This window comes from Lutra lutra, chromosome 14 (genome assembly GCF_902655055.1).
Source record: "Lutra lutra chromosome 14, mLutLut1.2, whole genome shotgun sequence".
Lineage (NCBI taxonomy): Eukaryota > Metazoa > Chordata > Mammalia > Carnivora > Mustelidae > Lutra > Lutra lutra.
The window spans coordinates 60,487,037-60,512,029 of NC_062291.1; the positions used below are offsets into that span (position 1 = coordinate 60,487,037).

The window sequence follows — 24,993 nt, forward strand, 5'->3', positions numbered from 1 at the left end:
GTCCTCACATATAACTTTTCAAGATCTTCCTTAGGCTTATTTCCACCAATGTGATCACTCACCAACCTTGTATATATCCTCTTCTAGATTATTTAAAAAAATATTAAGATCAAATGTAAGAGTGAGCTACAAGGCATCCCAACATTAAAGCTTCCACATCAAGAGAAATATCAAGTTTTCAACATCTCATTTCCCATCTTGAGATCACTACGCCTTATCCCATAATGACTCCATTAAAAGATATTTTGAAAGCTAAATACTACAATGTGGAACAGAAGGTAAGAAAAATACAACTGCAGAGCTGCCACTAACTATAAATCTTTTCACTAAAAATTAGTGAACCCTCAAAACGTGTTTTTTTTTAAAAGATTTTATTCATTTATTTGACAGAGAGAGAGCAGGAGCACACAAGCAGGGAGAGCCGCAGAGGGTGAAGGAGAAGCAGGCTTCCTGCTCTGCAGTGAGCCTGACCCAGGGCTCGATCCCAGGACCCTGGGATCATGACCTGCACTGAAGGCAGTCGCTTAATCAACTGAGCCACCCAGGTGCTCCTGAACCCTCAAAACATATTAAGGGGAAGCCTGAAAGAAGCCACTTGAAGCAGAAAATATAATTTAAAGAATCTTTCATTTATAATTAAGATTTCAGCAATGTCATCTGTGAACTGTGCTTTCGTAACATCAACCAGTTTCCAAGTTTTTGCTTTGGTTAGTTGATAGAGTTTGAAGTATCCTGAAATAATTTACAAAAAATTCCTACTGAAAGGTACTAAGAGCTGAAATACTCAATATAAAGAAAAAAAAGAGGCACATGGGTGGTTCAGTCAGTTAAGTGTCTGCGTTCAGCTCAGGTCATGATTCCAGCATCTGGGATCGAGCCCCACATTGGGCTCCCGCTCAATGGGGAGTCGGCTTCTCCCTCTGCCCCTCCCCGTGTTCATGCTCATGCACGCACTCTCTCTCTCGCTCGCTCTCTCTATGCTATCAAATAAATAAATTAAAAAAAAAAAAAAAGGAGGAAAACGCCCCAATTAAGCCAATGCAATTTGCTTATAGAAATTCCAACTGAACAAGCACTACTCACAGAAGAATTCCCAAAGTTCCCCACATACTTGGGCCATGGGGATGTGAGCAAGATATCAACACCCTTAAACTGGGATGTTGAACACAGCATTGTCCTCAGGGAAGACACATCCTTGGGACTAAAACTGTAACCTGGGACTGGTTCATTCAAGGACTCCGTCCCACTGAGGTACACGATCTGCAGTCCCGAGCTTCCAGTGAAGATGCCTTTACGCCCTATGTTCAAAGAAAAAGAGACAAGTTTTAGTCAAAACTGCAGAATGAAATATTATTATGATGAATCTCTCTCCCCATGCCACGAGCCCCGTACCTCCCTGCCATTCAGCGGGTCTGAACAAGCACAGACTTCTAGAGCCCCTTTCTGGCTGCAGGGTCTCAGGGGTGGATGGCTGCAACCATGATCCCATTCAGGGAGAGCAGCCCTTCTGCGGGTTTACCCCAGGGGCCTTACGAATGAAAAAAGCTGGGGAGCACTGAGTAAGAAAAAGCCTTCCTGCCTTCTAGAGGAGACTCTACATGGCTAAAAGAAACCCAGACACCCAGACCCAGGGAGAGGCAGTAAAAGAATCAAGCAGCAGTTCTGAGGAAAGTACAGTCTAGAATGCGTACGCTCGTCACACAGGCAGCGGCGTCTGACAGAATGTGGAAACAGCAACTGGGAAAAACTAAAGACTCTACTCCCTTTTAACTTTATTCCTGGTGTGGGCCTTTGACTCCATTTCTTCCTGTTGCCTTCAAGACCCTCCTCCAACAACTTTCACCTTCCTTTCACTTACTCAATCTCTTCTCAGCTGGCTCTCTCCCCTCAGAGAAGAGAGTACTAAAGACTCTAAGGGACATACTAATTAATAAAGGACCACGACAATAATACACATGTGACCTGATAAAGGAACACAGACCAAAAAAGAAACCTAAGAAAGGAACACACACACTAACTGAAAAAGAAACTTCCTTGTCTTCTGTTTCCAATTTCTCAAAAGAGCAGTCCATGCTCTCTAAGTGCTTTACCTCTTGGTTCCTAAACACACTGCACTCTGGTTTCCCTCTCCCGCCATTCTCTTACAGGTCATGAATCACCCTGTAACTAACTGCCAATGGCCTCTCCTGGTCTCGAGAACCAGTCTCTCTTCATTTAGAGTCTATGAACTTGATATCTTTACCTCTCCCAACACTGTTCTAATCATTTTCAGCTCTCTTTGCCTACTCCCTCAATGAAGATATTTGCCCACACCACAGAGTGGTGCTTCCCTTCTCATTATATTTCCTCTGAAACAATTTGATCCTACTCAGCTTTGTTTTTCATGTTTATGGGACCAACTCCCCAAAGCCTACTCCTCCACATTGACCTTGAAAGATACACTCTAGAAAGATCACTTCCAACTATATGTTGGACGGTCTGCCAACACTTCAAGCTCACTATCACATGTTCACTATCAAGTTCATTGTTGGCTCCTCCTACTGGATCTCAAAAAAATACCTTTTACAGAAATAACCCAAATACCTCCACGGTCTCTCCACTCCTGGCACTAAATTCATATGGCAAAACAGCTACCATAAATATCCACAGCAGCGATCTTAATCCAAATCTAATAACTACTACAAGAACTGCCACAAGTCAGACCTTTGTTAAGATATACAACAGAAGGATTTCAAAAGATGTATCTCGTAACAATGGTTAAAAACAACAAACAAAAATCTGTCCATCAATTTTTTGCCTAAATGTGCCCTGTGTGATTGAAGCAAGATGAGTAAGATTGCTTACATAAGAGCCCCAGCCAGATGCAGAGACTAAAGGCCAAGATGGACTATGGGGGGGAAGGATGGGGAGGACACAGACAGCAAAGAATTGTAGAGGCTTTCAGGAGAAGTAAGAGACCAAGAAAGAGGAAATGGGAAGAGCAGTGGACTCATTTTAGACAAAAATAAGAAGCCATAGACTGACAGCCCATGAGGGGAAAACAAAAACAAAATCTGACAGTGCTTTTTTAAATGGGCAGACATTAAAAAGAACCACTAAAAGAGATTCAGGGGGCTAAAGAGGGAACAACTTTAACCTGAAATTAAAAAGTGGACCAGGAACCTAAGAAAGAACAAAGGGAGGGAAAAATGTGAGGATCAGCACTGAATACTTGAATTTCCAAAAGCTTAGTGAGACACACAGCTATAGCTAGTTAGGATTCTAACAAACAGGCTGTATATATCTAGCAATGTTACATGGTGAGACCACATACACGGAATTTTTTTCAACAAAATTTATACCTTAAGTACTCCCTATACTGTAGTCAAATAGTTGATTCCTCTGGTTGGCTGCAGGAGTATATACTGGGTCATGGGAGTGCAAGGAGATTGGGGAAAGTTGGGGAAGACTACAAAGGAAAAAAATGCCAGAGTCTTAAGGGTATAGACAAAGACTTTGGGAAAGAACCCCATTCTCTCAACAGTAATGGCAGAAGAATCGAGCCACAAATTTCCCAGGAGGCTGATTCCTGGGACACTTTATTATGTGAATTTCAAACACAAAAAATACAAACTTACCCAGATATGTAATGTTTTCAGCTAACTCACACCCATCAGCATCTTGGAAGTATTTTACTGTTTCCTGGTTATTAGCACCCAGTACATACGTCTGAATAGGAACTGGTGAGAGAAACAGATATGACAACATACAGTTACCAGATCTGCTTTGGAATTTAAGAAATATTTCCCCATAGGAAAAATAATCATAGCAAAAGTAATGAATCTGCAATCCTATTTGTGGAATGTGCTCACCACTTAGGATATCCTACCCCACCCATGGCCTGACTATTTAATATTATCACTAGTTGATGAAATGACATCTAAGAGGATGGTTAATGTATAGTAAGGAAAACAGAGACCATAAAGAACTTCATTAAAAAAAAAAACCACTCAAACTGGAAAAAGGAAAGGATACTTGTGGTTGAATTTCTTCAATTCCTGCCTACTTAGAAGAGAATTTTTTTTTTAAGATTTATTTATTTATTTGAAGGAGAGAGAGAGTGTGTGCACATGAGCATGAGTGAGGGAAAAGGCAGAGAGAAAGAGAGAGAAAGAGAGAAGCCTCAAGCAGACTCCCCATTGAGCACAGAGCTCAAAGCAGGGCTCGATCTCACAACCCTGAGATCATGACCCGAGTTTAAATCAAGAGTTGGACACTCAACTGACTGAGCCACCCAGGCACCCTGAGAATTCTTTTCCTAAACCAAATCCAACCAAATTCAAAATGTGAACATTTAGATGCACAGGCATCCTTCCCAGCTCAATGAGGAGCTCCAAGGGAAATTCTTAAATAACTAGTATGTGTGAAAAGAACCCAGCAGGAATTATGTAACCTTGCAACTTTGTTAGAAATCATTTGTTAAATAAAAATAATTTCTATACCTTTCTTGATGCCAGTTTTATACTCCTCCCATTCAGCATCTGGAGTGGAGCCAAAGAAATTTCCTACACACAACAGCAGCTAAAATGAGTTTTTTAAACAGATATATGAGATTTTTTTTATCAAATAGTACATAATAGATAGAAACATAATTCAGCTAATTATTCTACTTAATGGCCTCAAAGTAGGTGTTTTTCCTTCATCAATCTGCAGACTCGCAACACATAATTCTTCGGCAACAACTGTGGTAGTTGATCTGATTCTACAAATCACTGAATTTTGGCTCACTGGCCATCAGATTTCAGTTGGGACGGAGAAGTGGGGGTCAGGGAAAAATGGAGAAATCTACTTCCAAGAATCTCTCTCGAAACACAAGACATTGAGTATTAGATACCCTCAGAGATACAGGGCAAAAAAACACACTTCCTGCCATTGTCTTTACTCCATCTTTAACCTAGAATACTCTTCTGTTTGCTAGGGGTTTAGAGTCTAGGTGGCGATCCTACATAACATTTATATAAGGCTCTTGAGTTAGCAAAGCATTTGCACATGTTATCTGACTTAATCCATACCATACACTCATGGAATACATTTGCGGTTCCCAAACCCAGGGCTTAGAATCACCTACGGAGGTTTTGCTCCTCTGTTTTCAGTTTTGTGCACAGTAAGAAAGTAATTAGATGCAAATTCAAAAAGTATTAAAAGGTAAAGAAGTCTCCCCTTCCCTACCATTCCACAGCTACTAAGTTCCTATGCTCACAAAAGGAACTCAGTCTCACAAAAAAGGAGCATGTGTGTTCCGTCGAGAAAGGAATAAAGGAGTCCAAACTCTATTTTAGTACATTTGACAGTAACAGTAAAATTAGATTCAGTAACAGGAAATGTCTTACATCAAAGTTTCCACTTTTCTTCTGAATTGCTCGAACTCTGTTGAACAAAACATCAAACTTTCCTTCAACATCTCCACAAGCCAAGCTGCGAACAAGAGATACATGTTAAGGCAATTCAGGAAACATGAATGGGCCTGCTGGGTTTCATACACACTAGCCTTCCCGGATCTGGTGAATATGTGACCCAGTCTCTCTGAGGTTACCAGAGAGGTTCAGAACTATTACTTACCATGGAGCAGCTCCACCTAAAAGTCACTAAAACCTTCTACTCGCCACAACTACAGGTTAACTTATCGAACCAAATCAAGCAGCAAATCAAAGCAGTTTCTTCTCCTCACTTCCCAAGCTTTGTAAATGGCTGTATTGTCCACTTGGTCGCCAAGAGTCAAAAATCCCCTATCCAGTCATCAAGGCTCATCAATCCCCTTTTCCAAACATCTTTCACATTCATTCCACCCTTCTCCTTTCCACTGCCACTATCAACCATCCACCCAAAAATGACGTACCAGACACCTATAATATGCTAAGGCAATACACCCAGTAGCAGGCTAAGAACACGCTAGGAGTACAAAGAGGATAAAGACTCAGTTCAGGGGCGCCTGGGTGGCTCAGTGGGTTAAGCCGCTGCCTTCGGCTCAGGTCATGATCTCAGAGTCCTGGGATCGAGCCCCGCATCGGGCTCTCTGCTCAGCAGGGAGCCTGCTTCCTCCTCTCTCTCTGCCTGCTTCTCTGCCTACTTGTGATCTCTCTGTCAAATAAATAAATAAAATCTTTAAAAAAAAAAAAAAAGACTCAGTTCAAACCTCAAAAAGTTTACGATCAGGGAAGGGGAGATACTCTAATAAACATGTACATGAAAAAGGCTACAATAGGAGATATGTGTAAATTGTTAAGGGGCAGAGAGGCAGAAAGTGGCCAGAGCTGAGGTTTGCAAGACAGACTGGCCCTAAGTTGTAAAGTAACTTGTTTTATCAACTCATTTCTGAGTTTTTAGAATTCTGACTTCCACGGTTTTCTATTTCTCATACCATTTCTTTTATATATATATTATATATATATATATATAATATATATAAAAATTTATTTATATATATAATTTATATATATTTATATATAATTTATTTGACAGACAGAGATCACAAGCAGGCAGAGAGACAGGCAGAGAGAAAGGGGGAAGCAAGCTCCCCGCTGAGCAGAGAACCGGATGTGGGGCTCCATCCCAGGACCCTGAGATCATGACCCGGGCCAAAGGCAGAGGCTTAACCCGCTGAGCCACCCAGGTGTCCCTCTCATACCATTTCTTAATGTCTTTGAACTCATCTTGAAATATTACAGTTCTTACTGTTCGGCCACTACGTCTTTCTGGCATGTCCAAATCACTGAACATTTTCAAGCTGGCTAGTAATATGTTTTAAAAAGTTCACTTCAGGGCACCTGGGTGGGTCAGTGGGTTAAAGCCTCTGTCTTCGGCTCAGGTCGTGATCCCAGGGTTCTGGGATCGAGCCCGGCATCGGGCTCTCTGCTCCATAGGGAGCCTGCTTCCTCCTCTCTCTCTCTCTCTCTCTCTCTCTCTCTCTGCCTGCTTGTGATCTCTGTCAAAATAAATAATAATAATATAATATAATATAATATAATTTTATAATAATAAAATAAATAAGTAAAATCTGTATTTTTTAAAAAAAAAAACGTTCATTTCAGTAACAGTGTAAGATGGTCTGGAGAAACAAGTAACTATAAGCAAAAATATCAGCAAAGGGGCAATATTGAATGAAGATGTGAAGGAGAGAAATGATGAAAAATTTAGAATTTTGAGCACATGAACACAATTTGAACTGGAGAAGTAGAGAGAGAAATGAGGGAGGAGGGAAGAATGGAGGATACGCTGAGGCAGAGCCACGGAGAGTCCTGTGATGAGGCAGCATCAGCCAAAGATCTAATGAATCAGGTACTGGATATAACATAGGGAGTGCGCTTACATTTATTTCCTCTAATGCCTACTCTTCTTCCTAACTATCCTATATAAAGCCAAAAATTTAATGTTCTTTCCTCAAAAACATTAAGAGAACTCCACTGCCTGCAGAGCCACAGGCTTCCACAAGTCTTTGGTCCCTCTCCCCAGGGCTTTCTCCAAGTTTCCGTAACAGAAACTTCTCCTACTGTCAATCTGATCATTCTCTGCCTCTGCCATACCTCTCCTAACAGCCTGACCCTACCCACCCTGAATCCAGTTTTTTCCCATCCTTCAAGGCCGAGGACATCTCTAAAGCCCTCTTAACTGGCTCAGAAAGTCACTTTCTTCTCAAACTTCAGAAACCCATAGAGCATCTCAGAGAAGCTCTGTAATAAACTACTAGGTTTATTTACTAGGAGCACCACCTCCTCTAGGAAGTCCTCCAGTCCCTATCAATCACCAATTCCAGGTGCTCCCTCTATCATAGAAGTTGTCACATGGAATTATAATTGCTTCTCAGAGAGCCATCATCCAGTTTGTACATCACAGGACATCTCAAAGTCCATCATCTCCCCAAATAGGCCCTTTTCCAGTGTTTCCTTTCCCAATGAGGGGCAGAAATTTTGGACCCCACAGTGCCAACTCCTTCTCACAGCCAAACCATCTCCAAGCCCTGTTAATTTCATCTCCTTAATAAGCCCTGAATCCCAGCACTTTGCTTCTGCCATCACTCTACCCAATCCTAGCTGCCCACTTCTTTGGCTTTAATTTGTTCTCACACTGCAGCCAGAATCGCTTTCCAAAAGAAAAATCTGATCCTGCCAAGGAATTCTTAAACATTTCGATGACTTTAGAATAAAGACAAAAAAATTAACCAAGGCTCAATCCTCCCTCTCCTGATTCCTCATAATAAGCCAAATCCCCTTTTATACTCTCTTCCAGAACCGTGAAGCTTTTCTTCCCGACATTTATCACCACCATAATTTTACATTAATCTGGATTCTTTGATTAATATCTACTCAAGACTCTGAGCTCCATTAAGGCAGGAACTCCATCTGTGCAGTGTCTAGCACAATGCCTGGTACACTGCAACTGTTCAATAAATATTTGTTCAACGGGTCCATGGATGCACCGATGGATGGTGTAGCTTCACTCCAGCGCCTCCTCCTCCCAAAAAAGTGCGCCTGCGCAGGAGAACTATCTAGCTCGTCTGTTCACAACTGACAAGGACCCACCAGCGGAGCCCACGGCAACTTATTTTCATCAATACATAAGTGGGGTGTGGGGAAAAGTAAAGGAGAAAGGTATCAGGGTCCAGGATAGCCTAAAATGGAGGCCTGACGCTGGACGCTTCCGCCTCTCCCAGCGTGTGTCTCCAAGAGTCCCCTCTCGGAAGCGAAAGGAGACCGGCTCCGGCCGAGCTAAGACGGGATCGGAGCTCACGAGCCGCCACCACGCTCCCACCCCCGCCTTTTCCCCTCTCTTCCAGGCACGAGAGAGCCCCCGGCCAGCATACACTCGCGCCCGCACGCACCCATACGTGCGCGCGCACTTGCGTTTCTGAGTTATGGTCACTCACAGACGCAGCGGTTTCTGAGCCATTTGTTCCAGCAGCCGGGATTAGGTCGACCACCCAAAACCGGGACTCTGAATCCAAGCTCCTCTGAAAAACGCGGCAGCACCACACTAAGACGTCAGTGCACCCAGCCAATGAAGGTTCGGTTATCTACGGAGAGCGCCGAGGGACAGAAGCCTCTCTCAGATGACTTCGCCTCCAAGAAGAATAGAAGAGCAGTAGAGGAAGGAAGGGGTAATGGGAAAATGATTCCAATTACGACGTTTTACTTCGGAGCAATTGAAGTTATGGAGCTTCTAGAAAGTTCTCGACACCATGTTGGGTCCTAACCTAACCATATAAGTCCAGTGGGCAAAGATAGACTCCCGCTCCTTAAAGGTGCACAGCACTGTTATTCTCACTGCATCATTTGAAAGTAAATTGCAGATGTCAAGAATACCTCAGAGTGCATTTCCTGAGAATAAGGAATACTATTAACACATCTAAAAAAATTAATAAGTTCAATAATATCATCTAATACACATCCATATTTAAAGTTCTCCATTTGTAGGGCACCTGGGTGGCTTAGTGGGTTGAGCTGCTGCCTTCGGCTCAGGTCATGATCCCAGTGTCCTGGGATTGAGCCCCACATCGGGCTCCTTGCTCAGCGGGGAGCCTGCTTCTCTCTCTGCCTCTCCCTGCCACTTCGCCTACTTGTGCACTCTCTCTCTCTCTCTCTCTCTGACAAAAAAATAAATAAAATTAAAAAAAAAAAAAGATAAAGTTCTCCATTTGTGCCCCCCCCCGTTTTTTTAAATACCTGGAGCTTGTTTTAATTCCGGATACAATTGAGTTTCACGCTTGTATTCAGTTCTCTCTCTAGTCTTTTTAAATCTACAACAGCCCACCTACCTTTTTGGTTTTGTTTTTCATGACATTGGCTTTTTGGAGGAATTCAGTCCAATTTATAGGAGACAACAGTATATAACAGTATATAAGGAAATGGAAACAAAGGGGTTTCGGACAACTGAGGGGGAGGGAAAATTCACTAAGGTTAGCCACGGAATTAGAAATTAACTAAAACATAAATAAGTTTAAAGAAGAACCACAAAATTCTGGTTTCCCTCACTTTGGAGGGAAATGTTAAATTCCCTATCTCATTAGTTATTAATGTCCCTGCTTTGATAGCACACAAAGCTTGTGTTTTTTTCTACTTTGGGGGCAATCCAGCACAGCCCACAAATAGAAATCAAGACTGAATATAAAGGAGTAGAAATTTGCCAAACATGGGCAGGTAATCCCTTCAGGAAGAGGAAACAATAGTAAAATATGGAAATTCATCAGTGGAAGTCTGTATTATCTTTCCAACTCTTTTTTTTTTATTTTTTTTTTCTAATTTTTAATTTATTTGATAGAGAGAGATCAGAAGTAGGCAGAGAGGCAGGCAGAGAGAGAGGAGGAAGCAAGGCTCCCTGCTGAGCAGAGAACCTGATGCGGGACTCGATCCCAGTACCCTGAGATCATGACCTGAGCCAAGGCAGAGGCTTAACCCACTGAGCCACCCAGGTGCCCCTCTTTCCAACTCTTATAAATCTAAATCTACTCTGAAATATAAAGCTTATGGAAAGAAAGCTCATCCATGTGAATTTAAGCTAGCTCAAGATAGCTGAAGACAGTGTGTCAGAGTAATAGAAAATGAAACTGGAAAAAAATGAAAGAAATAGGGGTTTTGATGCATGCTAAGAAGTCTGGTTTTAAAATACACATTCTTCACAAGTGTATGGAAAATTCCTCCAGAATAGAATGTTGGGCCACAAAACAATCTCAAAAAAATCAAGTACATAGAAATTATATCGAGTATCTTTTCAACCACAATGGTACAAAACTAGAATTCAATAAGAAATAAGGAAGAAAACTAGAAAGTTAAAAAATACATAGAAATTAAACAACACACTCCTGAACAACTAATAGACCAAAGAAGAAATCACAAAGAAAAATTTAAAAAATCTTGGGACAAAGGAAAATAGAAACACAACACACCAAACTTATGGAATGCAACAAAAGCAGTTCTAAGAGGAAAATTGATAACTGTAAATGTCTATATTAAAAAATAAAGGTCTCAGATAAACAACTCAACATTACACATCAAAGAATAAGAAATAAGAAAGAATAAGAAAAAATAAGAATAAACTAAGCCCAAAATTAGCAGAAGGCAGGATATAATAAAGATTACAGCAGAAATAAGTAAAACAGAGAATAGGAAAACAATAGAAAAGATCAACAAAACTAAAAGTTGGTTTTTGAAAAAGATGAAATTGACAAACCTTTAGCTAAACTAATCAAAAAAGAGATGACTCAAATAAATGAAATTATCAATGAAAAAGGAGGCATTTCAACTGATACCACAGAAATATCTGTATTTCTGTGTTATCTGTATATCTGATCATAACAGATCACTGTAAATAATTATATACCAATAAATTGGACAACCAAGAAGAAATGGATAGGTTTCTAGAAACATAAAACTTAACAAGACTGAATCGAAAAGAAATAGAAAATCTGAACAGACCAATAAAGAGTAAGGAGTTTGAATCAGTAATCAAAAAACTCCCAAAAAAGAAATCCCAGGATCAGATTATTTCACTGAATTCTACTGAACATTTAAAGAATTAATGCCAATCTTTCTCAAACTCTTCCAAAAACTGAAGAGGAAGGAACACTCCCAGACTCATTATATAAGGTCAGCGTTACCCAAAACCAAAGCCAGCCAGATAAGGATACTATAAGAAAACCACAGACCAATATCCCTGATGAATATAGATATAAAATTCTCAGCAAGTTACTGGCAAACTGAATTCAACAGCATGTTAAAAGGATCACATGGGGACGCCTGGGTGGCTCAGTTGGTTGGACGACTGCCTTCGGCTCAGGTCATGATCCTGGAGTCCCAGAATCGAGTCCCACATCGGGCTCCCAGCTCCGCGGGAGTCTGCTTCTCTCTCTGACCTTCTCCTTGCTCATGCTCTCTCTCACTGTCTCTCTCTCAAATAAATAAATAAAATCTTAAAAAAAAAATTAAAAAATTAAAAAATAAAATAAAAGGATCACATGCCATGATCAAGTGGGACTTGTCCCTGGGATGTAGGGATGTTTCAACATACCAAAATCAATAAATGCAATAAATCTCATTTATAGAATGAAAGATAAAAATCATACAATCATCTCAATAGGTGTAAAGAAAACATTTGACAAAATTCAGCATCCTATCATGATTAAAAAAAAAAAATTCTCAACAAAGTGTGCATAGAAGAAATGTACCTCAATATAATAAAGATGATATATGACAAATCCACAACTGACATCCTACTCAGCGGTGAAAGGATGAAGGCTTTTCCTCTAAGACAAGGGTGCCCACTACCAGAAGTTCTACCCAGAACAAGTAGGCAAGAAAAAGAAATAAAAGGCATCCATATTGGAAAGGAAGAAGCAAAACACTGTCTCTGTTCAGATGACATCATCTTATATATAAAAAATCCTAAATACGCCACCCCCCAAAAAACAAAACAAAACAAAAAAACAAAAACAGAGCTAATAATTGAATTCAGTAAAGTTGCAGGATAAAAAATCAACATATAAAAACCAGTTGTGTTTGTATACACTACTAACAAACTATCTGAAAAATAAAGAAAACAATCCCATTTATAATAGCATCAAAAACAAAAAAGATACTTGGGGCGCCTGGGTGGCTCAGTGGGTTAAGCCGCTGCCTTCGGCTCAGGTCATGATCCCAGGTCCTGGGTTCGAGCCCCGAATCGGGCTTTCTGCTCAGCAGGGAGCCTGCTTCCTCCTCTCTCTCTGCCTGCCTCTCTGCCTACTTGTGATTTCTCTCTGTCAAATAAATAAATAAAATCTTAAAAAAAAAAAATAAAATAAAAAAATAAATAAATAAAATCTTCAAAAAAAAAAAAAAAAAAAGAAAGAAAAGAAATAGAAAAAACAATCCTGAAAATTGTATGGAACCACAAAAGACCCAAATAGCCAAAGCAATCTTGAGAAAGTAGAACAAAGCTTGAAGTATCACACTTCCTGATTTAAACTATGTTATAGGGTGCCTGGGTGGCTCAGTGGGTTAAGCTGCTGCCTTCGGCTCAGGTCATGATCTCAGGGTCCTGGGATCGAGTCCCGCATTGGGCTCTCTGCTCGGCGAGAAGCCTGCTTCCCTCTCTCTCTCTCTCTGCCTGCCTCTCTGTCTACTTGTGATCTCTCTCTGTCAAATAAATAAATAAAAAATCTTTAAAAAAAAAATAAAAATAAACTATGTTATAAAGCAATAGTATTCAAAACAGTATAGAACTAATGTAAGAACAGATACATAGACCAATGGAGCAGAATCAAGAGCCCAGAAATAAACCCATGCATATACAGACAACTAATATTTGACAAAGGAGCCAAGAATACTCAGTGGGGAAAGGACAGTCTCTTCAATGTAATGGAAATGGAAATTAGGTATTAAATGGTATTAGGAAAATTGGATATTCACATGTAAAAGAATGAAACTGAACCCCTATTTTACACCACTCACAAGCATTAATTCAAAATGGATTAAAGACTGAATATAAGATCTGGAACTGTAATTCCTAGAAGAAACAGGAAGTACTTTGACATTGGTCTTGGTAAGAATTTTTTGGATATGACACTAAAAGCACAAGCAACAAAAACAAACATTAACAAGTGGGACTACATAAAACAAACAAGCCTCTGCACACCAAAAGGAACAACCAAGAAAATGAAAATGCAACCTATGGAATGGTAGAAAGTATCTGCAAACTCTCTATAGGATAGGGGGTTAATATCCAAAATATAAATGGAACTCAAACAACTCAACAGCAAAAAAGCAAATAATCTGATTTTTTTAAATGGGCAAAGGCCCCAATTAGACATTTTTCCAAAGACTACCAATGGCCAATACACACATGAAAAGGTGCTCAGCATCACCAGTCATCACCAAATGCAAATCAAAACCACAGTTATCACCTCACACCTGTGAGAATGGCAATTATCAAAAAGATAAGAGATCTTTTTTAGGGATGCCTGGGTGGCTCAGTCATTAAGCGTCTCCCTTTGGCTCAGGTTATGATCCCTGATGTAACTGTTGAAGATGTGGAGAAAAGTGAACCCTGTGCACTGCTGATGAGAATGCAAATTGGTTACAGCCACTATGGAAAACAGCATGAAGCTTCTTCAGGAAATTAAAAACAGAACTATCATATAATCCAGCAATCCCATTTCTGGGTATATATCCAAAGGAAATGAAATCATAATGAGGTATCCGCAACCCCACATTCACAGCAGCATTATTCATGATAGCCAATACATGAGAACAACCTAAGTGTCCATTGATGAATGAAGAAAATGTGGTGTATATATTTACAATGAAAAAAGAAGGAAATCCTGCCATTTGCGTTAACATGAAGCACAAGGGTATTACGCTACGTGAAATAAGTCAGAAAAAGACAAATATTGTGTGATCTCACTTATGTGAAATCTGAAAAACAAAACAAAACAAAACAAAACTCCAAGGCAGGGGCTGGTGGTGAGTTTTGTTGGACCCTGGACAGTAAAGAATAGTTCCTGAGAGTAGGGGCAGGGTCATTGTCTCCTTTGCTGATCCAGGTGCCAAGGACAGGGCTTAACACTCAGTATGAATTTGCTGAATGTTAATATTACATGCACTCTAGAAGTAGAGGTTGAGTCAAGAATGTGTTAGATTCTGAACACTAAACAACATGCTTTAATACCCTTGGGAATGAGTTAGAGACTTCAAAGAAAAGGCTGGGTAATAAATAAATCAGTATTCTATCCTAATTATAGTTGTGTTTTGTTTTGTTTTTAGGATTTTATTTACTTGAGAGAGAGAGAGAGAGTACACAAGCAGGCAGAGGTGGAGAGAGAAGCAGACTTCCCACTAAGCAAGAAACCCGATGCGGGACTCGACCCCAAGACCCTGAGATCATGACCTGAGCCGAAGGCAGCAGCTTAACCGATTGAGCCACCCAGGCGTCCCCCTAATTATAGTTATTAACTACAAGAACTTTTAACTTTAAAAATAAACAGCTTTATTGGGATGCCTGGGTGGCTCAGTCGGTTAAGCTTCTGCATTCAGCTCAGGGCATGATCCCAGGGTCCTGGGATTGAGCCCCACATCGGGCTCCCTGCTCAGCTAGGAGTCTGCTTCTCCCTCTGCCCCTGCTCTCTCTCAAATAAATAAAATCTTTAAAAAATAAATAAATAAAATTTTGGTTTCTGAGTAAAAAAACAAAATTAATCTGGCTTTTTCAAAGCAGCTATGAGAAATCGCTAAAGGATTCTAAGCAGGAGGGTAACAGAGCCACTTGACATTTTAGATTGCTCTGACAGCAGTTTGGAAGGTGCATTGGAGGGATCGTTACAGTGAGAAGACATAGCTATAGTGCAGTGGGGCGGGGGCAAGTAACAGTCTGGAACAGAGATAGTAGGAAAGGACAGAAACAGGGTTAAGAACTCTTTGGGAGACAGAACTGAGGACCTCAGACCCCTTCCTGGGTGGTGACCCCCAACTCTGAATAAGGATGCCTGTCCTCCAAACTAGACTGGCCTGTCAGTCAGTATCCTCCAACCATTGATGTCTTTAGTCTGAAAGGAAGACAGTCAGAATCCTGGGAGCCCCCTCTGACCCCGCAGGCACAAAGAGGAAGATGTTTCAGAAAATATGAGTGGCAGCCCCACCTCCCCACCTAATACACATACACAGTCTTTGTCTTTATCACATTTCCAAAAGGGAACATGTGTCAAGATGTCATCCATCTCCAGACATCTGAGTCACAGAGAGAAGAGACAGGAAGGGCCCATCACATATATCGAGCTATCAAAACACTCCTTTCACTGCTTCTGCTCAATCTAGAAGACTCAGCCTGTAATTATTTAAGATTTCCTATGATTCGCAATGTTATGGGAAAGTAAATTACTGACATTCACAAGGTGGTAATCTGTTAAGAACAAGTTTTTTTCTTTTTTTAATTTAGGATCTTATTAGCAATACATCAGCATCATTAATAGAAAAAAACACTGTTGACACAGAAACTCAAAAAACCAGCCATTAAGAAAATAATGGAGTAATCAACCACTATGAGAGAAGAATGGTTCCTCTCATTTGATTCCACTGGCAAGCCCAGGCTTATCCTGAACTTTGAGAGACTCTCTGTCCTGAGTGGATGATGAAACATTCAAGTAAAAGGTAAGAAGTCGTAAGTGTGAGTTTCTGAGGGATACTGCCTCAAAAGAAGTTCAGGGGTAGCCATAGTCCTCCAGTTTACTCCAATGTTGGTACATTTCTGGGACGACCAGCACAGTTTCCTTTTGAGGAGTTTTGACAATTCATCAGCCTCAGGATTCAGGTCTTATAAACATTCTTCCATGTTAAAAAAGACTTTGATCCACAGGAGTAAGTTTTTCATCGCTTCTCCAGCTTCTTGTACTTGGCTTCTGCCAGGGAGAGATGGGGAAGAAGTTAAATCTTTTTTCTTTTTTTTTTTTTCTTTTTTTTAAGATTTTTTATTTATTTATTTGACAGAGAGAGAGATCACAAGTAGACAGAGAGGCAGGCAGAGAGAGGGGAAGGGAAGCAGGCTCCCTGCTGAACAGAGAGCCCGATGCGGGACTCGATCCCAGGACCCCGAGATCATGACCCGAGCCAAAGGCAGCGGCTTAACCCACTGAGCCACCCAGGCGCCCAGAAGTTAAATCTTTTAAAACCAGCTCTTACAAAGATCTTTTCAGTCAGCATTTCCAGGCAAGTTCAACAATATCTATTACATTAAAAGAAAAAAAAAAATCTATTGCCTTTAATCTCATAATCTGTCCAAACTGGGTCCAAATTGGAGGCACACCATAAATGTTAACATTCATATTAGCTAAAGACAGATATTTGGATGTGCACAACTTAAGATAAAAAGTTTCACACACACACACAGAATTAAGAACAAGTTCACTAAGTTCTAACCCTGTCAACAGCATGTGCTCAGACAACTCCGTCAGGATTAAGCAGATCTACTGGCACTGGAGTCATGGGAAGCCTTACTAAGCACGGGAAATTGCTTCTCCAGCCACTGTCCCAGGCACTCTCTGACAGCCAGACTGGAACTCTCTGGACATACAAATGTATGTTTCCCATTTTATTTTCTTATTCCTACACCTCACTATAGGAAAGTCATTTTGAAAGACACAGAGATTTAAAAGACTATCAAATAAGCCTCTTTTTTGTTTGTTTTAATATTTATTTTTTTTATAAACATATAATATATTTTTATCCCCAGGGGTACAGGTCTGTGAATCGCCAGGTTTACACACTTCACAGCACTCACCATAGCACATACTCTCTCCAATGTCCATAACCCCACCCCCCTTCTCACAACCCCCCTCCCCCCAGCAACCCTCAGTTTGTTTTGTGAGATTAAGAGTCACTTATGCTTTGTGTCCCTCCCAATCCCATCTTGTTTCATTTATTCTTCTCCTACCCCCTTAACCCCCCATGTTGCATCTCCACTTCCTCATATCAGGGAGATCATATGATAGTTGTCTTTCTCGGATTGACTTATTTCGCTAAGCATGATACCCTCCAGTTCCATCCACATTGTCGCAAATGGCAAGATTTCATTTCTTTTGATGGCTGCATAGTATTCCATTGTGTATATATACCACATCTTCTTTATCCATTCATCTGTTTATGGACATCTAGGTTCTTTCCATAGTTTGGCTATTGTAGACACTGCTGCTGTAAACATTCGGGTGCATGTGCCCCTTCGGATCACTACGTTTGTATCTTTAGGGTAAATACCCAGTAGTGCAATTGCTAAGTCATAGGGTAGTTCTATTTTCAACATTTTGCCTCTTAATGTGACAGATTATCTTTTTCTTTAAAATCTTGAAAAAGGGGCGCCTGGGTGGTTCAGTTGGTTAAGCAGCTGCCTTTAGCTCGGGTCATGATCCCAGAGTCCTGGAACTGAGCCCTGCATCAGGCTCCCTGCTCAGTGGAGAGCCTGCTTCTCCCTCTCTCTCTGCCTGACTCTCTGCCTACTTGTGATCTCTACCTCTCTGTCAAATAAATAAATAAAATATTTTAAAAAATAAAATAAAATAAAACCTTGAAAAAAATAAATCAAAACAAACCTTGAAATCATCTGGTACAATGCCTTCTATACAGTAAGGTTCAGTCACCATTTAGTAAATTTAATTGTGGACAATGAAACTGTTAATCACCACTCATGTCAAATCTCAGTCTGTTACAGACCTCTCTCCCGAAGTAGCCAACAATTGTCAATGATGAAAATAAAATAATCTGTAAATTATATCTAGGATAAAGACAACTCCATTATTATTTTTTTTTTAAAGATTTTATTTATTTGACACACAGAGAGAGAAATCACAAGCAGGCAGAGAGGCAGGCAGAGAGAGAGGAGGAAACAGGCTCCCTGCTCAGCAGAGAGCCCGATGTGGGGCTCGATCCCAGGACCCTGAGATCATGACCTGAGCCGAAGGCAGAGGCTTTAACCCACTGAGCCACCCAGGCGCCCCACAACTCCATTATTTTTAATTGCAGATATAAAACCCAGAGCCAGTTAGTAAGCCATCAATAATACAAGTACCAGTTTCCTCATTAAAGGAAAATTAATCCTTCAAGAAAACTCTTGATTGACTTTTCCATTTTTTAAGACATAGGCATCTACATTACTAAGGATGCTTCAGCCTGCTGAACCCCAATTTTAAGAGCTTGAGCTTTGTAATCAAACAGACCTGGTTGGGAATATAGCTCTTTCACATGCTAGCTTTGTATCCTTATGCAAGTTATTTAACCCTTTTGACCAGTTTCCTCTTTCAAAGAATGGGGATAAAAATCACGTACTTATCTCATAGAACACTGGGAGGATAAAAGGGTAATACATGTAAAGCACTAAGAACAGTGCCTGATATATATCATTAAGCACTCAGAAAATAGTATTTTTATTACTACTACCATTAAAAAATTACTCTCACTAGGTTTTCGTGAAACTTAATTAAAATAGATCATCACAGGCACATCAATGTTAACTATCCTATTAACTAAGGTCAGGCTGGCGGGCAGGGCACTCTTATTAGTCAAAACTGACATAAAAATGGTTACCCAGTTTTTTGGAATATGCATCCAACTTGTAGGCTGCCTGCTCAAGAGCCGCCACTTGCTCTTCAATTACATTGATCTGATCCAGATAAGGCTGCAGTCCAGCATCTTTGAAAACAAAGACAGACCACGTGTTCATTCGGTTTCAACACAGAGTGTAGAAAAAAGTGGGAAAGTAAAAATGCTAGTGTCCCTCCAGCTCTGCCCAAGACACAGTAGGCAGGGTGGCATGATTCTGATCACTGGCAGGACAAACACTAGCAGACAATAGTTAGCTGATCAGGCAGAACTGTGACCTGGGCAAAGCAAGTCTCTCTCATCCACTAATTTTCCTTTCTTTTAAATTTCTTGCTCCTCAAACAATCCTTCCCTTACAGATTCAGTTTCCTAAGTAATCCCCTACCAAGAAAGAGTACTCTAGAGATAGGGAACACAAATATAAGTCAATGGAAAAATATATTCTGCCAGTCTAAATTAGCATTTTCCATTTATAGATGTTCTGGTTTTCTGCTTATACAGTAGTCCTTTACGGATTTCATTGTTAAATAAATTTACTAGAATCTGACAGGACTAAAGTGATCATATCAAGATTCAGAAGCAGAAATAACCATAACAAAATACGCTAAGCCTCAAAATGGAAGAAATTCACCATAACTTTGTAATTCACTTTTAGAGAATGAGCTCCCTCAGGACAAGTGCCATATTCCCTCCACTTCTCCACAATCCCAAGCACTAAAGAATACTAAATACAAACATGTTAAATTATAAAAACTATTACTTACATTTCTGGTTTAAGTCCTTTAAGTTTCTACTAATGTTTATAGCAATATCTTTCATTTCAAGATACTTCAGGCTGGTTAGTTTATTCATATTTTCCAGGAGCTTATAGTCTTCACTGGTGGCTTTAAAAGAAACAGAAGATGTGATACTTTTAAGATCTGTCATAGATCACTGGAATGTGGAATCATGGGCCAAATGGTAGCTCCAGGCAGGACCCAGAGAATGTCAAAGGAGCAGGTCACTATTGATTTATGACATTCATACTCAGCCTGTGTACTCTGAATGCCTAAGCAGAAACTCAGGTAATAATCAGCAAACTATTTAAACCAAGTAAGATCCAGAGACTTCAGAATCTTGGTTAAACAGGTAAATAATAAATTCATGTTTTTTTTTTTTTTGACGGACAGATCATAAGTAGGCAGAGAGACGGGCAGAGAGAGAGAGAGGAGGAAGCAGGCTCCCCACCGAGCAGAGCCCAATGCGGGGCTCGATCCCAGGACCCTGGGATCACGACCCGAGTCAAAAGCAGAGGCTTTAACCCACTGAGCCACCCAGGCGACCCATAAATTCATGTTCTAAGAAGAGAGAGGTGACACAGTCTTGCTATTTATGGTATGATAACACGTAATCTGAAGGACTGCATCATAAATACATATAAAATCAACTAGGACCTCACCATTTCTTTTTTTTTTTTTTCTTTTTTTTTTTCTTTTTTTTTTTAGGACCTCACCATTTCTTAATAACTCATTTATTACTGTGTGATTCTATATTGCATTTTATGTACTCCTTTTCATACCCTCAGTTCCCTTCCCCATCTCTACTCAAAGCAAATGGCTACTCAAAGCAAATTTTCCTAAAAAGTGGAAAATTCCACTTACATGAGTTGCGTCAACCTTTGTGCCTCACTTCAAAACTTCTCTGTACCTTTTTATCTTCCCAAGAGGCAGGAGTGCCCCCTATTTTTGCCAACATGTCTCCCATGCTCTTGCTTCCTCTTCTTTAGGGCCTCTTTTCAATCATCTCCTTTCCCTGGCATTTTCAAATTCTCTATCCTGGCAGCTTCCTCTCTCTCTAGAGACACATTCAGGTTTCTCTCCAGCTCAAAAGCACTCACTCTCTTCTGCTACACCTACATCATTTGCTCAGTAAAGCAAAGGAGCTTCACTGCTAACCCTTTTGAAAGATCAGCTCATACTCACTGCTTCCTCTTCCTCAGCATTCACTCATGAAAACCCTTGCAGCCTGGCCTCTGCCCTATCATCCAAGGAAATTACACGCTCCGGGGTCATTGGTGTTCTGCAAAGCACCAAATCCACAGCGTTTTCTCAGTTATTATCCTCCTGAACCTCTCCATAGTACCTGACCCTGTGATCTCCCTCTTTTCACAAAATGCTCATTTCCCTTGGTTGCCACATCATCCTATTATCCTGATTTTCTCATCTCTTTCAATTTACTCTTTGTAGGTTTCTACGCTAGGTCCTTTCTCATTCATCCTTAACTGTCACTTCCCAACTTTTTCTCAGCTGTGACCCAACTGATGTTTACATGGGTGGCACATTCCTATGGGCATTCTCAGGGTGATGCTAGCTTCCTTTCAGACTCAAAAAAACATCTGTACAAGTAAGAATGACATCACAGGGAAATTGCATTCTGTTTAAAATTAATTTTATTCTAAGTAAACCATTTGTAAACCTAGATGTTTTAAGAACTGTTGTTAGAAACAAACTAATTGCCCTATGCAAGCATTCACTGAGATTATAGTTGAGGCCATAAGTACAGTCAGCAACCCCTAAGCATGTCCTTGCCTATCTCATCCTGCAGAGCCTTGACTCACACCCTGTGCACGTGACTCCCAGATCTGTTTCCCCTACTCTGATCACTCTCTGAGCTCAGGGCTCACGTCTGCAAGTCACCTGAGTGTCCTGGTAATATCTAAAATCAGCCAAGCCAAAACCAAAAACATTTTTACACTAAACACTGTTCTGCTTTCCCACTTCTCTATTTTAGGTGAGGGCACCGTCAGTTTAAAACCTAGAACACCTTAGGCTGCTCCCATACCTCCACAGGCACTTCTAAATTCCAATTCTGTGGCATTCTTGCACCCATGCTTTCCTTCCCATTCCTTTTACCATCACCCTGTCACTGACCATCATCATTACTTTTCATCCAAAAACTTGCTCATGTGTCTGAGCTCTCTCCTCCACAACCATACACCTTCACTGCTAGCAAATTAGTCTCTCTAAAAAAAAACCAAGGGTCACACTCTAGTACCTAGAAGCCTGCAAGATCATGTAAATGAATGAAGCAAGCCAAGTGTTGGCATGTTAAACACATAAGATTATTCACTTCCACAAAGAAATATGCTCTCTCCCATTTCTTAGAACACACAGTCGTCTTACCTATCATTTACTTTACCAACCTGGATAGAAATATTGGTACAGAAAATCGTTTCTCTACCACTACTAACAAAACAACACTATAAGAACAGTGATAAATGGCAACTGATCAGGTCCCAGTAAAAGGGAGGAAAAAGAGTGGTGGGGAAAACACTGCATGGCACTAGTCCATTTAGAGGAGACAGCTGCTCAGCTCTAGTCAATCACAGCATTAGAAGAATGGGGAACTAGTATTGCCAAATCTTTGGAATTTTTAAAGGGAAGTCAAAAATCTATTATTTGTTACTTGGTTTCTCTTGCTCAGAAATAACTAAAAAACTGATAGAGCCTCACAAGCCCTCCCATTCTGCACCAAGCCTTTTCTCATTAATTCTGGTTCCCAAATTTAGCTCACAGCAATTTCCTGGGGAAGTGAAACAATACTTATGAGAGGCCACAGGAGCAAACTTCACTTTTTGGACCTTTCTCCACACATAGGTTATATATATGTTCACCTGCAGATACACAATGAACTCAAAATTAATCATGCCGCAAAGTGTGGGTGACCAAATCCTCAGAGCAACCTAGTAGGGTCCTAAATCTACAGGTCACTCTCCATTCCCCAATTTCATTTCTCTTTGTCCCAGTAAATAAATCTGCTTTAAGGGAACAAACTGTTCCCTTATACCGCCTCACTCACTCATCGTTTCCCCCCTTTTTGGTCAGTCATTCCTTTCACAATCCTGCTAAAAATACACCTTCCCCAAGGAAGCACGTCTTGATCAATTCTTTTTTGTCTTCTCATACTTAGTGTACACTACCGAGGCTTGCAGAGTTATATTAGGCATTTTTATGCATTTCTGAAATTAGCTAGTGAATTTCTCCAGGGAAGGAACGGACCTTTTTCTTTCCCACTCATAACCTTCCCAAACTTCCAACAGGCATATTTCAGGGCATGGGGAGTTGGGGAGGGAGCCAAAGACGGATGCTGCTAAAGCACCTCACAGCTCCCGGAGCCAAACTACAGCTCCAGCGAGTGATGTAGGGCGGTACCCGAATCAGCCCACATCCCGCCTCACCCGTCAGTTCCCCAGTCAGGTAAGTTGCCATTTTGGAGAACATGTCCCGGCAGAGCTCAGTGATGTCAGCCTCAGCCGGCTCCTTTGCTTCCTCAGCTGTCTCCACGGCGGCATCGTCTGAATCAAGAGAACGAGTAAGTGTCTTGCCCTACACCCGGTCCTAATCTAGCCATGGCACCCACTCCCCACAGCCCCACAGCCCTTCACCTGTCCTCGTTCGATCAAGTCGGCTCCGCTCTCCCTGTACCATATTTCAAGTCCCTCACGTTGTCCTTGCCCCACCTGACACGCCAATTCTGCTCCCTTGCACCGGCCGTTGGCTCAGACCCGATCCCGTGGCCAAACCCCATCTCAGTCGTCCCGTCAGGTGCGCCCCTCCGACCTGCTCGCCGCGGTCAGGTGAGCCCCCGGCCTTCTGCCAGACAATTCATCCCCAGCTACTCTACGTACCTCGAACCGGCTCCTCTCTTGGGGTCGCGGGGACACCCTCTGCCGCCGCCGCCGCCGCCGCCGCCGCCATGCCTGGCCCCGCGCTGCTTCCGGTTGTGGGACACCCGCGCCTGCGCACCGGGCGTGCCCCGCCCACCCCGCCGTCCCCACCCTCCCCGCCCTGGATTCGCAGCCCTGGGATACTCCACCTCTCTGCTGAGTCCTGCGGCTTACGGGGAGTAATAACAAAGAGTAAGCTTAAAACTGAAACTGAAGCTAAAATGAGCTATCCTAAGTCGATCCGTTGCCATAGTCGCGATGTCTGGAACTGAGAATGCGCTCATCCCCGTCACTAATCTAGTAAAACCGACGACCTATATGGGGTTGGTTGAGCTCTGGTGGCCTGCTGACCAAAGTCACAAGGACAGGTTATCCTCTGCCTAGGCACTTCCCACCCAGGTTGGTATTCGTTGCCAAAAACTTCTAGGAGAATCCATGCTTTTGAAGGTAGTCTCATCCAGCCTTTGGGAAACCTTCACTCATTGACCCCTGAGCTGAAATACTGGCCGTTCCAGTGTCTTGGTGAAATAACTGATTTGCCCCTTTATCTTTTCTCTCTCTTTTTTTTTTAATTTTTAAAAAAGATTTTATTTATTTATTTGACACAGAAAGAGAGAGATCACAAGTAGGCAGAGAGACAAGCAAAGAGAGATGGGGAAGTAGGCTCCCTGCTGAGCGGAAAGCCCATGATGTGGCCTGATCCCAGGACTCTGAGATCATGACCTGAGCTGAAGGCAGGGGCTTAACCCACTGAGCCACCCAAGCGCCCCGCCCCTCTTTTCTTAAGGTGCAGGTTGGCACCTACTTCTCTTCAGCTGATACAGTCTTTCTGGAAGAAAGCTTTTTAACTTTTTACAGCTGAGGATACACTCGGGTTATCTTGATTGCATTTATTCAAGAGTCTCCTGGGTGTATAGAGTGTAGCTGATGGGATGGTGAAAAGGGTGGGAAAAGGGAATGGATGAGAAGGAGCAACTGGGGAGCAAGGTGCAAAATGAGAAAGAGGTAAAGATCACAGGGGAAGGGGAAAAGGATACATAGTGGTACTTGGGACACAGACCTATACACCCCAAATCTTGGTGTGGAAGTTTTTAGTCCTATTCCTAGTTATTTTCCATCTCCCCCTCTTACCTCCCACATCCTACACCACACACACACACACACACATCAGCTACCCCTCATGCCAGCATAAGGACTACCTTA

The 24,993-nt window shown here is 41.4% G+C and overlaps 2 protein-coding genes across 5 annotated transcripts in view; both read right to left on the reverse strand.

Moving 5' to 3' along the window:
- Positions 1-9,119, reverse strand: part of CWF19L1 (CWF19 like cell cycle control factor 1) — a 31,227-nt gene extending 22,108 nt beyond the window's left edge. The window contains exons 1-5 of one of the 4 annotated variants that reach the window (XM_047702738.1): positions 8,900-9,119; positions 5,370-5,454; positions 4,482-4,560; positions 3,618-3,719; positions 1,084-1,298 (exon numbers count right to left, since the gene is read on the reverse strand). In XM_047702738.1, coding sequence (XP_047558694.1) covers positions 1,084-1,298; positions 3,618-3,719; positions 4,482-4,560; positions 5,370-5,454; positions 8,900-8,922 — 504 coding nt within the window. In that variant the 5' untranslated portion in view covers positions 8,923-9,119. Of the gene's footprint in view, positions 1-1,083; positions 1,299-3,617; positions 3,720-4,481; positions 4,561-5,369; positions 5,455-8,854 lie in introns of those variants that run through there. The other 3 variants (XM_047702739.1, XM_047702740.1, XM_047702741.1) reach the window with 3 other exon arrangements.
- Positions 9,120-15,896: 6,777 nt separating this feature from the next.
- Positions 15,897-23,853, reverse strand: BLOC1S2 (biogenesis of lysosomal organelles complex 1 subunit 2). Its single transcript, XM_047703171.1, has 5 exons — positions 23,752-23,853; positions 23,302-23,418; positions 19,850-19,969; positions 19,071-19,175; positions 15,897-16,396 (listed from the first exon to the last, which is right to left on the reverse strand). Exons 1-5 carry the CDS (start codon positions 23,819-23,821, stop codon positions 16,365-16,367), a joined length of 444 nt encoding a protein of 147 aa, XP_047559127.1. The 5' UTR covers positions 23,822-23,853; the 3' UTR covers positions 15,897-16,364.
- Between the last annotated feature and the right edge of the window lie 1,140 nt (positions 23,854-24,993).

Excerpts from the sequence above, each read along its gene's own strand:
- BLOC1S2 (XM_047703171.1), bottom strand. The coding sequence starts at position 23,821 with ATGGCGGCGGCGGCGGCGGCGGCGGCGGCAGAGGGTGTCCCCGCGACC. Across the intron at positions 19,970-23,301 it reads CCTGACTGGGGAACTGACGG|CCACCAGTGAAGACTATAAG; the intron begins GTGAGGCGGGAT and ends TTTCTTTTAAAG. Across the intron at positions 16,397-19,070 it reads TGCATATTCCAAAAAACTGG|AAGCCAAGTACAAGAAGCTG; the intron begins GTAACCATTTTT and ends TCTCCCTGGCAG.